Here is a 14,479-nt window from a genome sequence, read left to right as displayed (position 1 = left end):
CACCAAAAAATCAGACCAAACAATTTAAAAACTACCATTTTTCCTCCTCTTGCAGTGTGTTCTGCATTTATTTTTTTCCCTATATCATTGTGGCGAATTTGTTTGTGATGTAACTATCTTCCATTTTGATTTTAGGTCTCCAGCGTTCCATTAATGAGATTAAGTCCACCACGCTTGCCAAAATTGAAAAACTTTTGCAGCCGAATGGTAGGAGCCTAAAAGAATTTACTGACATGCCGTTTCCTGATTCTGTTGATTCGACTTAACCTTCCGACACAGTCTTCTTTGATGAGCTCAATTTCGACAGGACAGAGTTGGCAAGTATTTTCGTTGATTTGGTTTCCCGGTTGAATTGAGACCAGCGCGTTGCGTTCCACACAATAGCAAATGCAGTTAGTCATGGCGCTGGTGTTTTTTTTTGTTTGTGGATATGGTGGAACTGGTAAGACTTTTCCATGGAATGCACTGTCAGCTTCAATAAGGTCGAAGGATGATATTGTTCTCAACGTGGCATCTAGTGGCATTGCAGTGCTATTGTTGCCTAACGGGCGCACTCCTCATTCACGCGTTAAGGTTCCACTCAGTGTTAACCAGGACTCTATTTGTAATATAAGGCAAGGCACACCCCTCGCGCGTCTTATTTCATCTACAAAATTAATTATATGGGATGAGGCACCTATGTTAAATAAATTTTGCTTTGAAGCGCTCGACAAGTGCCTTAAGAATGTTCTTCGTTTTGATCATGGATATAATCCTGATGCTCCATTTGGTGGAAAAATTGTTGTTTTGGGAGGTGATTTCCGTCAAATATTGCCTGTGATTCCGTGTGGTTCCCGGGAGGAGATTGTTCATTCGTGTATTAATACTTCGAACTTGTGGCAATGTTGCCAAGTGTTGCAGTTAACTGAAAACATGAAGCTGGGTCATGGTTCGCGAGATATCCACGGTGTACAATTAGAGGAATTTGCTGAATGGCTGCTTCAAATTGGCGAAGGGTTACTCGGAGACAGCACCGATGGCGAATCGGTAATTAGAATACCCGACAACTTACTGTTGGATATCGAGTCTCCATGTCTGCATGATTTGGTGTTGTTCGTTTATCCTGACATTTTACTCCATTCTTCTAGCGTGGATTATTTTAAGGACATGAGTATATTAGCACCAACACTTGATGTTGTAACTGAAGTAAACAATCATGTGATGTCTTTGATCCATGGCAACGAGAGAGTTTACTTGAGCTCTGATACACTAATTAATGAAGATGGTCACCTGGAATCTGAATTATACACAATGAGTACAAAGTCATTGAATGTGTTGACTTGTTCAGGAATTTTCCAACACCGGTTAGTTCTTAAAATTGGTGTTCCTGTGATGCTTCTTCGCAAAATTGACCAATCCAATAGACTATGCAATGGTACGCGAATGCAGGTTAGACGTCTTGGCGACCACGTCATTGAGTGCATCATATTAGCAAGTCATAATACTGGTGAGGTTGTCTTTATTCCCAAGATGAACATGTCCCCTAATAATGAGACATTACCGATTAGGTTTACTCGACGACAATTTTCGATTGCGCTTTGCTTTGCGATGACCATAAACAAGTCCCAAGAACAAACACGGTCAACCGTTGGCGTGTATCTTTCAAGACCTGTTTTTACTCATGGTCAGTTTTATGACAATTTCAAATCATACTATCAGGTATATTTGTCGTGTGGTTCTTTCGTCATCTTCTTCTTTTATGTCCCATGCTTGGCATGGGTAGGGCTGGCAATTCATACCCTATCCTACCCGCACCTTATATATAACACATATTCCTTATATATAACACATATTTTATTAAAAAATAGGTATATAGTGAAAAAAATGAGAGTTGAACCCACAATCTCCCTTATGTAATGACTTACAATAAGTAAACAACCACTAAACTAATTAATTAATTTAGTAATTTAAAGCATTAGTTTTTATTTTTTATGTTATTAATATATATAAAATTGAAATGATTGAATTTTATATTTACTTTAAAAAAATTTGATATTTCTGCGGAGAGGGTAGGGTAGAGTAGGGTTTAGAACTTTAGGGTGCAGGTAGGGTTAGGGTTGAGAGATTCTCAACCCGCGAATAAGGTAGAATAAAATTTTAATAAAATTTTCAACTCGCAGATAAGATTAGGGTAGAGTCTGGACTCTACCTTACCCTACTCATTGTCAGCCGTAGGCATGGGTCTTAAAACTAGTACCAATTAAATATTAGGTTGGAGTTGGACATGTCAAAGTAGAATAATATGGAGTTGGAGACTTGGAGTCAACAAACACCGGAACACAACACTATTAACCAGTTCTGAAAAAAAAAAAAAAAAAAAACATATAAACCCTCTCCCCTTTTCTTTCTCTCTCTCTCTCTCGCAAGTCGCAACACTAGAACCACGGAACCCCCAGCCCCCTCTCTCTCTCTCAACTCCACGGAACCCTAGCAGACTTTCTCTCTCCCAGCCAACAGCAGCAGCAGCCAGCGCCGCCGTCGCCGACAAACTCTGCTCCTCAGCCAGCTTCCAGCCTCGCTATCGCCGATCCTCTTCTCCTGGATCCCTTATCCTCGCGTCGCTAGGGCTGCTCGGAGCTGCTATTGGCGTCGCCGCCCTGTCCTCATCGTCGTCGAGCCCCCCTTCTCTCCCTCTCTCTCTCGCGCGTCAAGCCTCTGTCTTCGATCCCCTGTCTCTCCGAGCTTACTTTCCTTCCTCCCTGGCCGTCACTTCTCTTCCTCCCTCGCCAACGTAAGCAAAGCTACTTCAATTTACGTTTTCTTATTTTGTTATTTTACTGATTCTGATTTGAGTTGCTGAAATCTGATTGAGTTGCTGATTTTTCTGTTTTTGTTCATTTTTGCTTAATTTGTTAAAATTCTGAGTTGATGATTCTTATTCTGAGTGACTGATTTTCTGAAATAATTTTGTGTTTTGAGTTGTGATTGTTGCTGATGTGATTCTGAATTTAGTTTGTATTTTTTGTTTAATTTTTTATTTTTGAAATCTCTGGCTTTGGATGCTGAGAAGCTTTTAGATTCTGAGTTTGTTGAGTACTTGATTAGTATTTAGAATACAAATGTAATAGAACAAGATTTGGTTTAAGAAAGAGTGAAAGAAGAGCAGGTAGAATCTTGATTAGTTAGTTATTCTGTTTCATGTCAATAGCTTTCGTATATATAGGGCAGACCTTGTATTTGGAGGTGTGATTCAGCTTTTAGTTCAAAATAATATGATCAGAGTATTGATTCTCAATAATTATGTTCTCAATTTTAAGTCTTTGAATTCGTTTCTTTGTTTCTTATATCACAAGAATTCTTCTCTTGGAGTGTTTATCTTGATTGTCAAGTAATTGAGCTTTATTAGAGTTTAGAAGTTAATTATTTTTTATTATGAATTCTTAATGATAAAATATGAACAAATTAGTATGTGAAATGGTAAATTTTTAAATTTTATTAGTGTAGAAAATATTAAATTTGAATATTTGAAATTATATATTAAATTTTTAATAATTTTATTCTATAGTTCAACCACAGTTTGACTCCGGTTAGATTATTAAACCATTGAACAAGTCACTTGATTGGTTCAATGACCGGTTTGGTTCTTGCAACCTTAGATAAACTCTTTCTTTTTTGTGTTGTTAAATTAGTTGAAAAATACAAATTTCGTATTATACTATTGTATTCTTGTATTCTACAACAAGCATCTCATTTTTTTCTTTTCTAATTATAAATCAAACAAAAAAGTATTGAGTTTTCACAGATAATTTTAAGTTTTGAATTAATTTACCAATAAGGATGATAAATGGATTAAAACGTATTTGTTCATTACAAAATTATTTTATTACTTCGTCTTATTAATTCTTATATTAATAAGGGTTGAAAAATAAAATAAAAGTATTTTTAGTTTTAAGTTGACCTAGAATGGGAGATAATGTAATTAAGGTTATATATTAAATAGTATTTTAAGAGTTATAATATGTAATTATGTAAATTTGGTATGTATTTTACCTTATTAGTTAAGTATTCTTTAGGTACTCTGGTGTATATAGATTATTAGAGTATATTTATTAGGATTAAGGTGTATAAGACTCTCGTATATATATATATATAGATGATTGTAATAACAAAAGTATTGAGATTTTTTATCCCTCAACTATCTTTCTTTTCTCTTCTCAAAACTTCCGTCTCATATGGTGCTTGCTCCATTGTTTCACCACTCAATTCTGCAGATTTAAACAGAGTTTTGTTAGAGAATACGGATTGTGGAGTGCAAAGAGAAAAGAAAAGCATGAGATTTTTTCATGTTCTCGGAATTTTCGTTTGCTAGGCTCGCCTCAATCCCACTCTGCTAATATATAGGCTAGCTTTTTAGTTGTGGCAAAATAGAAGTAAGAATATGAGAGAGATGGATATTAGCAGCGACCAATCTGGCCAAGCTCAGAGCCAGGAGAGAGCCATTTCAAAGATCGTGATCATCATTGGTAGCTTATTGTGACCTTGCTCCTCCCCATCTTCGTCTCTTTATTTGTTGTTGTTAACGATGTTGCTTTTGAATATCATCAGCTATGCAGTCCGAGGCGCTTCCTCTCGTCAATAGGTTCCAGCTCACCGAGGATCCTCACCCTCCGTGCGGGTTTCCACAAGGGGTGCCTTGGGTGCGTTATCATGGCTCATACAAAGACCTTGACATAAGCTTGTTTTGGCCTGGGAAAGATCCTACTTTAGGTATGCACCCCATTTTAGTATTCTTTTAAACACTAAGGCCTAATTGTAATGTAATACCCAATCTTAATTAGGTTATGATTCTCTGCTATGCGCAAGATATGTCATATGTGTAATATGTGTGGTAACATGTCAAAAGTTAATTCTATGCTAAGTGCTAACCCGCTCCACACCTTCAACACTCTACCTCGGATCCATTTCTATCCTAGTCATTTGAAAGGAACCGAAGATTGTGGCAAGTTTGATTGCGAAGTTTTTATTCATGAGTTATGTTCATTTCTTTTAGGGGTTGACAGTGTAGGCACAATTTCCTCTGCTCTGGTAACATATGCTGCTATTCAAGCACTAAAGCCAGATTTGATCATAAATGCAGGCACTGCTGGTGCCTTCAAGGTAGGCACTGTCATTCTCCTTTTTACTTGCATCACCCTTATGGTTTGCTGGTTTTTTGGTTTTTTACTCCAGAGTAATTTTTATATTGTTTTATCTGATAATTGATGGTAGGCCTGATGCAGTAGTTTTCCTTCTTTATCTGATAATTGAATAACTTTTTTTCAAGATATGAAAACATAATGCCTTGTACAATGTAACAAACAAGACCAACAATTATAAGATGATGAAGCATGTTGCTGAAAACATTTTCGTATTCTGATGAAGATATATAATCATTTATATATCCATAATATATTTTTTGAAATCGTTTCATCCTAGTTGTTTTCAGGCCAAAGGAGCTAGTGTTGGTGATATTTTCATTATATCAGATTGTGCTTTCCATGACAGAAGAATACCCATACCTGTAAGCATTATGTTATATCTTGTAGCTCTTGCTTGATTTGTCTTTTGCTCCCTTATCTATTTGAAATGTGATTAACTATATAAATTTCCTATTTGAGATTGTGATAATAGAATAACCTATTGTTGTATTGCATGTATCTTGTGGAGGGCTGCTCTAGTTTTGGTTATTGTGTTCTATCTGCGTTGAATACTTTATCCACTTTTTTCTATGTATCTCCTCTATCCACCTAAACTTCTAGTTATACTATTTATTTACCTTGGAGGGGAAAAAAAATGACAAGATATTAGGCGTGACATACCTGATTTAACAAGCTTAAATAACCCATTTCTCGTCTTCCACAGGTTTTCGATCTGTATGGAGTTGGTTCGCGTAAAGCCTTTGAGACACCGAACCTTGTAAAGGAACTCAACCTCCAGGTGTGCGCTAGCTGCTATACTCATGTATTCAAAGTTATCAAATATGTGAAAACTTATTTCTCTTGCATCTTCAAATATCCTTTCTTCATTATGTTTGCTAAAATGAATCTAGTCTTGTTCAACTTGAATTATGAACTGAAAAGGTTCGTTAGTATCCACATTTGTGGTCATGAAAATAAGTTCCATTTTTTCAACAGATTACCTGGACTGGATTGAATGCGTGTGTGGTACACCGTACACGAAGTTTGTGCCTCTGACCACATACAAATTCATATTGTCTGAGTTAGACACGACCCCTAGGAAATTCTATTCGTTTCAGAATTGTTATTGTGACAATTTATGTATGTCGCATTTCATTATGAACTAAGAAAATTCTCAATCTACCATGTGCGCTAGCTGTTACTTTTTACAGACCAACAATGCATTACTTCTTGCTGCTATTACTTTGTTGTCTTGATGTGTAAAGCCTATGAGGTGAGGCAATTAGATTATGAGATGGTTTGCCCCAATCAGATAATAGATTTAGTCGGTAAAATGGAATATATTGTTCTTGTATTACCTTTGGTGTATTGAGAGGTTGAATGGCTCGATTTTGGTTTACAATCCTGTGTCTGTAAGTGATTAAACATATTTATCATAGAAAATAAGCGTGATCACAATCATGGTGTTCATTAAGTGTGGTATTGGATGTCATAGCTAATTTGTACACAAGATATTCTCATGTCTTTGATGTCTGCTTATTTAATTGTTTGAAAATTTTCAGCAAAACTTGAACTCTCAATGATTGGCATGCACGTTTCAGGTTGCCAAACTGTCCACGGGTGATTCTTTAGACATGACACAACAGGATGAATCATCAATCATTTCAAATGATGCCACGGTTAAAGATATGGAGGTAATCACTTTAGCAAAATTATTCTTGTTTGTTCATCTATTGGGAGATGGCATGAATGCATATCTTCCAGATAATTCCTTGTTCCATCAGAGAAAACTCATTAACTAGTAATTGTTAGTATGTTTTATGTTCTGCTCATCGAAGATTAATTCCCTTTTTCAACATCTTTCCAGGGAGCAGCTGTTGCTTATGTTGCTGACCTTCTGAAAGTTCCTGCCATTTTTGTGAAAGCTGTGACTGATATTGTTGATGGTGACAAACCAACTTCAGAAGAATTCCTACAGAATTTGTCTGCTGTAACTGCTGCACTTGACGTGGCTGTTGAAAAAGTGATTACTTTTATTAATGGAAAGTCCCTCACCGAACTTTGACAACCTAATATCATATTTGGATTTTAATTTTTGTAATATCCAGTGATCCGATTGACGGACTTACCATGTGCAATACCATTATTGATTGCTGATGTGTGAGATTTTAAGCAAAAATAGAATCTTTCTGAGAAAGATATTGTGGCCATTACCTTCCCAGTGTCGTGTCCTTTCCCGTTAGGTTTTGTGTTACTCAATTAGCCAAGCTTGCGGCTTCCATTGTAAACATGTACTGTCTTCATTGAGTTGCATAATACAACATGCTTGATTATTGACTTCCAAGTATATTCCATGATGTTGAAGAGAGGATTTATTTTTTAAATAAGTTCAACATATTTTTCTATTTTCGTTTTTATTTTTTTTCAATAAATATTTGAAGGGTCTAAAAAGAATAAAATAATTAGCGAGTTATTAAAATTTAAAAATAGTAGTTAATTTGATACAATTTTATATAATTATTCAATTATGATCAGATCAACCAGTTCAATTAATAATATCATAATTCAATAGTCTTATCGGTCCGATTTCCGACTTAATTTTGATAACTTTTTGAATGGCACAATTGGCTGAACAAGAACATAAAAAATACAAAAAGAGTCTGAGATATTAGTAACATTCATTTCAGTTTCCAGAATAAGTAACTAACAGAACTAAACATTGCCATTCCATCATCACATATAGTACATTTTTTTCTTTTTCCTTCTTTTATTGGACAAACCTATTTACATATTTAGGAGACCATTTCCATCAACAGAGAACATTATTACAGCAGATAAGAGATGAACTATCCTAAGGAGTAAGAAGCTACATTCCTTTTTCTTCTTTCTTTCATTTTTCTTTTACACTAGAGCTTGAGTTCTTTGTTTATTGCCAATATGTGTCTAGTTTACAGAATCCACCATTTATATTTAATTTCTAGGCACATATTGCTCCTAGATCTTCCATATAAGCTTCATCAGATGCATTAGCTTGGCTCTACTTTCTTCCTACTGAACGAGTTGAAAATCATTGCCTCTTGGTATCATATTCTTCGGTCTTCGCAAATCTTCCACGGATTCTAGGCTGGCTGTCAGCAAGAGCCTTCCTGCAAGCATACTGAAACCAGAGAACATCATGAATTGAGTCTGAATCTTTAGATAGATTTTAAACAAATTCAGTGAAAATTAGTTGCATATTAAATGCCTATACTATAAAAGCAATTGCTAATATAATTGAAAAGGACATCCATGATCCATGGTATTGGTAGATTTGTAACTGTAGAACCCGATCCTATTCGAAATTATCAGCAATACTAAGGAACCCCCTTTTCAGTAATTATGCAACAGCAGCAACAAAAGATTAGACATGAGAAAGATCAGGAGTAGAAGTATTGATTAAGGTTTATAAAATACACTATGTAACATTTAAGGTTAATGCAAACCAAATTTCCAAGGTGTTTCATTCATGTAGATTTTATAAAGATTTCAAGGATGCTAAATCCTAAAGCTATAGGTACCTTGATTTTCCTTCCAAAATTCCTCTTTGTCTTCTTATTCCTGTATCTGGATAGCTTCTCTTGGCGTTCCTCTTTGATGCTACTGCCGATAAGCAAACGCCTCTCGTGGGGAGACTGGACTATGTTCAGATTGCCATTACCTAAAGTCTGTCATAAAAACCACTGTCAATCACATATTTTACGGAAGAATTTAATGCATAGATTGTTTGTGATTCCATACAAGGAAGCATAATTTCCAGGAAGAAGTGTACTATTTAGTCATGTTTGAAGAAGACATCAAAACCTTCTAATGATTTCAGGTGGAGGTGAATTGTCAAATATTTAGTCATGTCAGCATTGCCATTAAACCGAAGTCCAAGCTTTTAACCAAGAAATGAATCAATCACACAGATAACCACGGGGAATTCATTGTTTTTGGCTTATAATTTCTGGTTTCATAAGATTTTGGAACATTTGAGGCAAATGTTAATATGTTCCTCCAAACATAGGGAGAAGTAGAAATACAAATGAATCAAATTCTAATCAAAATATAAAGTTTCTAACAATGTTGCAGTGTGTGTATATATATATCCTGTCCAAGATATTATTATAGCTTCAACTGATACTATATAGCATCATTGTGATTATCTAAAGCATATGATACAATATATGTATAAGTCACACCTTGAGAAGTAAAAGTCACATGGATCAACTAGTTCATACCTTTATATCTCCCTCACTAAATGATCTCCTCATGCCATAAACTTCATCGAAATCTATTCCTGGGACATCGAGGAAAGCAGGCTTCATTGTAGCTCCATGCATCCAGTCCATTGAGCTCAAACTTCCTGAACTGACACTCTTTGGTAATGGTGGCATGTCTAGAAATTGTTTCTTTTCTTCAATTGAGTTCTCCTCTGTGTTAAGAACAGGAACTTTGATTTCCAGAATATCGGAGAACGGCAAGTCCATTGCTGCCTTTTCTAAGAGATCCTTTTCACACTCATAAAACACATCACTCAGAAGCTGTTCCTTTTGAAGAACATCAATATCAGCAGATTTTAGTCCCTGTGAGGAGACATCTTCCCCACAAGATATCATTGAGATGGCTGCTGTCACAGGATCCAGGTTCATGAATGACTCTTCAAAAACAGGTTCCGGGGCTTTGAACAGATCACCCTCTGCTGCCAAATCATACTCCGACATGACAGAAGATTGAACAGGATCACTCTGCAATTAAAATAGGGAAGTGACCAAAACAAGTAAGAAAATATGCAAAAAGTTTCATAGAAATTATATTATTCTTAGTCAGAATGTTAGCTTTAGAACACAAAAACAGACAGAACTAGAATAATTACTTAGCATCAGAAAAAAAAATTATGATAACAGATAAAAGTTTCGGAAAATGTTGAGTGTTAATATTACAGTAAAGAAATTGTAACAGAAAAACCTTAAGGAATGGACTATAGCATTTAATGCATGCTGCCAACATCGATTTGTTCAAGCTTAGTTCAATTTCAATCAGCATGTTTAAGATAAGTTCCCCTAGATCAAAGATGCCAAAAGTTTTCTAAAGAAGTTCCATTGAGTTAAAGTGGTTCTTAAACCAACTGTCTGTATTATGAATTTGTTAGTATGGCCGAAAGATTCCAATTGCATGTCATCTTCATCTTACCAAAACACGGTTTATAGATGGCATTTTAGAACAAATAGGGAAATTTCCTCAACTTTTTCAGAAAGGGGAAAACAAAAAAGAGAGAAAGACAGACAGAGAATCTATCAGGATAACGAGTTGACAGAAAAAGCTATACACCGGTAAGAGACTTGAGCAAGGGTCTTAGCTTCTTCAAGCACTATCCAAGAAATATGAAAAATTCTATGCTTTGAGATATGTTGGCTTATTTTCATTTAGTTAAATCTGTTTTTATAACTATAAAATGACAAGTTATTTCATTTTGCTTTATATTTTTTAGATTTAGAATCTTGCCTTTATTTCATTTTATTTTTAATTCTATCAGTATAAATTTTTATACATGGTTAATCAATTTCACATTGCCAAGTCCCTAAAAACTAATACCTCTCACAATAAATCATCAAAAAATTTATATTGTAGGTTAAATGATATAAGATGAGGAAGACATGGGTTTCAACCTTAGCATAAATCATATGCATACAAAAAAGCAGAAGCCTAGCATAACTGCAACATGTATATATATTCATCTTAACCTTTACAGAATCACAGTGCACAAAAAAGAAAGCAAGCGCCAGGTAGAATCAGTTTATCTAGATCTATACTGTATTTTTAGGCAAGTCTGTTTTAAGTTCAAAGGCTAAGATCCATTCATCATGTCAAGTGTGAATTTTTACCCTTATCCAAACGAGACATGATCAAGTGAATTTTCCAATTAAGAGGATCTATTCTCATCTAGAATGAACTCCACTACAACTTATTTGCCGAATATAGATAACAATTTTCACTTTGAAGAATAAACCAACACATTACAATTTGGTGTACACGAAGAAACCCGGTTGAAATAAATTTATGGTAACTACCACTTATGATCAGCTTGAAATACTTAATCTAATTTTGTGAATCCCTTAATCATATTACAAGAGACTGGTTCACTAATGAGGTGGAATTAGCAGGGAAATAAAAGGTATTAACAAAAGCCCTTTCCTTAAAAGCCTTTGTTTGAAAATATCAGTGACCAAAAGCAGCATATTTGAAACAACCTACTCACATGATCTTTGTATTTAACAAGAGCAAAAAAGGAAGTTAACCATAATTAGTGGGAGACAATAGCATGAAGTTAAGCATCATACATTAAAGAAAGCAGAAAGAAAAGAGGAATATGAGGCTTTTTCCTCCTTAATCTCCCTCAGTGCGGCACACAAAAAGACAAACCCAACTTGGATTTCACACTTTCACAGTTCACACCAGAAACACTAAAGAAGGAAATAAGAGGAAATATTACACAACACGGAACTAAAACAAAAGAGAAACATTTCCCAATTTAAACCCTCTTTTTCATAATAATTTTCTCATGCCTTTTTTCTTTTTAAGATCCACCACATGAATCCAATTCCAGCTCTTATGAGAGAAAAGCATATGTACTACTTCAATTTTCCTTCTCTAACTTGCATGGAAATGGAACTACAAATTACAGAACCACAAATTTAAGTGCAAATTTAGAGACAGAAGCTCATAAAAAAGTGAACTTTGTACTAATTCTAACTGTAAAAATAAGAAAGCAAATAATTTCCGAATAGAAAGTTTCGAAAGTTGTTAAGTACAAGGAAAAAGACATGAAGCAAATGCAGAGAGAAACAGAGTAAGGGTTTACCAATGAAGCATTAGACTTGAAGGTGTTGCAGTACTCGTCGAGTTGATGAAGGTCGTGATTAGAGAAGTTCTGCATGTGTGGTAAGAGAAGACCGGTTTCTGCATACATTCTTGGATTCAGAGAAAGAAAGAAGAAACAGGGTTAAAGCAGAGGAAGAGAAGAAAGAAGAAAGAAGAAACAGAGTAGCTGAATGCTAAGTGAATGTGAGTGTGAAAGAGTGACTCTAAGTAAATAGATAAATAAACATGTTGGAGCTTCAATGATTTAGGAGAAGGGAGAAACAGAATTTATATTTATAAAAACAAAATGGTGAGCCAGGATGTGGTAATTTTTATTTCAATTGAAGCCATGGTTGTTGTCGGTTTCTTGGGGTTTTTTTTTTAGGTTGAATCAAGTGTTGTTAGAAGATTAATTTGACTTGATAAGAAATATAACTTGAAATTTTATATAGATAAAAGATGGTAAATTTTTGTTTCAATAAAATAAAGTTCTAAGCATGGAAAATTGTTGCCAATAAATTATAATTCAAATGGTATAGTTTTTCCATATTTAATTAAGAGGTTGCAGATTCGAATCTCCTATCTTTGATAAAAAAAAAAACATGAAAAATTGTTAACAAATTTGAATTAATCATATAGTTACCTCACTTATTTGTTTAAATAAATATCAAAATTTAAATTTGTATTTAAATCCACAGTATTTATTAATTTGAAAATATTGTAAATATTAAAAAATTTAATTATTTTATTGATTTTTATAATTTTATTAATATTTTAATTAAATTTTTATGTTATTTTTAATTTTATAATTAAGTTTTTTTTATATTAAAAATATTAAAATTATCTAAATATTTATTCTAAAATATATACAATTAAATATCTAATTAGATTTTTAATTATGAATATTTTTAATTTACAAAAAATATTTAATTAATTTTAATATTTTTTACATTAAAAATGACTTAATTATAAAATTAAAAATAATATAAAAATTTAATTAAAAAATTTATATAAACATAATTATAAATTTACTAAAATTATAAGAATTAATTAAACCTATTAAAAACTTTTATCATTATAACTTTCTTAGTTCTTTTGAATTGAGTTAAAGTGTCTGATCGTTATTAATTTCTATTTCTTGTAAATTGAATTAATATATTAAAAAATTAGTCTGACTTAATAAGAGGAAAGGTTAAATTTTTTCGATTAATAAAAGATGTTATTTTGTTTCAATAAAATAAAGTTATTTACACGCAAAATTATTTTTTCCTTTGTTTATTACTTGACCTAATCATTCTATTATTTAACAATGAATGCTTACAGCTTTTGATTGATAATATCTACCTAGATTTAGAAGTAACTTAAATAACTCCTAATACTACTCTCATAATAAAATTTTCCTTTTAATTCTTTTTGTACAATTCTTACTTGAGAAAAAAACTAAAAGGAAAAAAAATCATATTGCTATAATTAATTAAGAGGCAAGAGGACATAGGAATATTTATAGGTTGGATGAAATCAGTTTTGTTCTGACTCATATTCGACCCTAAATATACATTAAGTCTATTTTTTAGATTATAATTTAGTCCTAGACCTAATAAAATCTAAATATTTTCAAGCCACGACTATATTGGGTCCAAATCGGATGAAAACTGTATCTTTAAAACTTTAACAATAATTTATAAAAAACTCTATGTATAAAAAAACTTATTTACGATGTGCTTATTTATAAAGAAGAAACTTGTTATTGAAAAGTTGATATTCATATCTGAACTTGAATTTGTCCATAAATTCTGATTTGATGCTTCTTTGATTTATTTTCTAATTCAGTAAGTGTGACTAAAAATAAAACAATAAATTTATAATTAATATAATATAATATTAAAATTAATTTAAAATATATATATATCTTTTTTAATTTTCTTAAGGTGCATATAGATTGGGTAAAGCTGGATTCGGTTGACTCAGATTCGATCCGAAATAATAACCTCATTTATTTTTGAGATCCTTATTGACTTTAAATTTAGTAAAATTACACCAAATTAACTCCTAAATTGTTCAGAGTCGGACCAAATCTTTGAATTGGGCCGAATCATGTGCACCCTAAGAGGACAGATGAGAGGCAAGTGATGTATTTGTAACTAATAAAACATTATTCTTTGACTGCACTATTAAATGAGTTTGGAGATATGATGCAAGAAAGTGACAAAGTGGGGAAAGGCCACCACTATTATATTTTGTATGCATCATGCATGGTCCCATATCTCTTGTCATGTCCTTTAATTTAGAAAGAAAAAGAGAAAAAAGAAAGAGCTTTTGTTTTTCATGAATGCTAATAATTCTTTTCTAGTATAAATGCTAATAATAATGCAAGTTGTAATATAGCAGTGAAAGAGAGGCAGATGAATTGCACCAAAGCAAAATGTCAGTGGAGACTCTGAAGA

General features: G+C 33.2%; 3 protein-coding genes across 4 annotated transcripts; 2 read left to right on the top strand and 1 right to left on the bottom strand.

The window, feature by feature from the left end:
* The first annotated feature begins 399 nt into the window (after window positions 1-399).
* Window positions 400-2,774, top strand: LOC140174644 (uncharacterized). Its single transcript, XM_072200127.1, has 2 exons — window positions 400-1,698; window positions 2,490-2,774. The coding sequence occupies exons 1-2, from the start codon at window positions 400-402 to the stop codon at window positions 2,772-2,774; spliced, it is 1,584 nt and encodes a 527-aa protein (XP_072056228.1).
* Window positions 2,254-7,500, top strand: LOC112705915 (5'-methylthioadenosine nucleosidase). Its single transcript, XM_025756933.2, has 8 exons — window positions 2,254-2,770; window positions 4,251-4,502; window positions 4,585-4,746; window positions 5,030-5,136; window positions 5,465-5,539; window positions 5,881-5,955; window positions 6,758-6,850; window positions 7,024-7,500. The coding sequence occupies exons 2-8, from the start codon at window positions 4,418-4,420 to the stop codon at window positions 7,219-7,221; spliced, it is 795 nt and encodes a 264-aa protein (XP_025612718.1). The 5' UTR covers window positions 2,254-2,770; window positions 4,251-4,417; the 3' UTR covers window positions 7,222-7,500.
* Window positions 7,501-7,822: 322 nt separating this feature from the next.
* Window positions 7,823-12,436, bottom strand: LOC112705914 (uncharacterized). 2 transcript variants are annotated; one of them, XM_025756930.3, is made up of 4 exons: window positions 12,037-12,436; window positions 9,416-9,922; window positions 8,714-8,860; window positions 7,823-8,313 (listed from the first exon to the last, which is right to left on the bottom strand). In XM_025756930.3, exons 1-4 carry the CDS (start codon window positions 12,142-12,144, stop codon window positions 8,224-8,226), a joined length of 852 nt encoding a protein of 283 aa, XP_025612715.1. In that variant the 5' UTR covers window positions 12,145-12,436; the 3' UTR covers window positions 7,823-8,223. The 2 variants fall into 2 exon arrangements, with proteins under 2 accessions (XP_025612715.1, XP_025612717.1); XM_025756932.3 differs by lacking the exon at window positions 12,037-12,436 and adding an exon at window positions 10,143-10,399.
* Window positions 12,437-14,479: the final 2,043 nt, after the last annotated feature.

This window comes from Arachis hypogaea, chromosome 8, assembly GCF_003086295.3.
Source record: "Arachis hypogaea cultivar Tifrunner chromosome 8, arahy.Tifrunner.gnm2.J5K5, whole genome shotgun sequence".
Classification (NCBI taxonomy): Eukaryota; Viridiplantae; Streptophyta; class Magnoliopsida; order Fabales; family Fabaceae; genus Arachis; species Arachis hypogaea.
This window is presented reverse-complemented; position numbering and strand designations above follow the sequence as displayed.

Excerpts from the sequence above, each read along its gene's own strand:
- LOC112705914 (XM_025756930.3), bottom strand. The coding sequence starts at position 12,144 with ATGTATGCAGAAACCGGTCTTCTCTTACCACACATGCAGAACTTCTCT. Across the intron at positions 9,923-12,036 it reads TCAAGTCTAATGCTTCATTG|AGTGATCCTGTTCAATCTTC; the intron begins GTAAACCCTTAC and ends TTTTAATTGCAG. Across the intron at positions 8,861-9,415 it reads TTAGTGAGGGAGATATAAAG|ACTTTAGGTAATGGCAATCT; the intron begins GTATGAACTAGT and ends TTTTTATGACAG.
- LOC112705915 (XM_025756933.2), top strand. The coding sequence starts at position 4,418 with ATGAGAGAGATGGATATTAGCAGCGACCAATCTGGCCAAGCTCAGAGC. Across the intron at positions 5,956-6,757 it reads TAAAGGAACTCAACCTCCAG|GTTGCCAAACTGTCCACGGG; the intron begins GTGTGCGCTAGC and ends TGCACGTTTCAG. Across the intron at positions 6,851-7,023 it reads CCACGGTTAAAGATATGGAG|GGAGCAGCTGTTGCTTATGT; the intron begins GTAATCACTTTA and ends ACATCTTTCCAG.
- LOC140174644 (XM_072200127.1), top strand. The coding sequence starts at position 400 with ATGGCGCTGGTGTTTTTTTTTGTTTGTGGATATGGTGGAACTGGTAAG. Across the intron at positions 1,699-2,489 it reads ATTTCAAATCATACTATCAG|CCAACAGCAGCAGCAGCCAG; the intron begins GTATATTTGTCG and ends TCTCTCTCCCAG.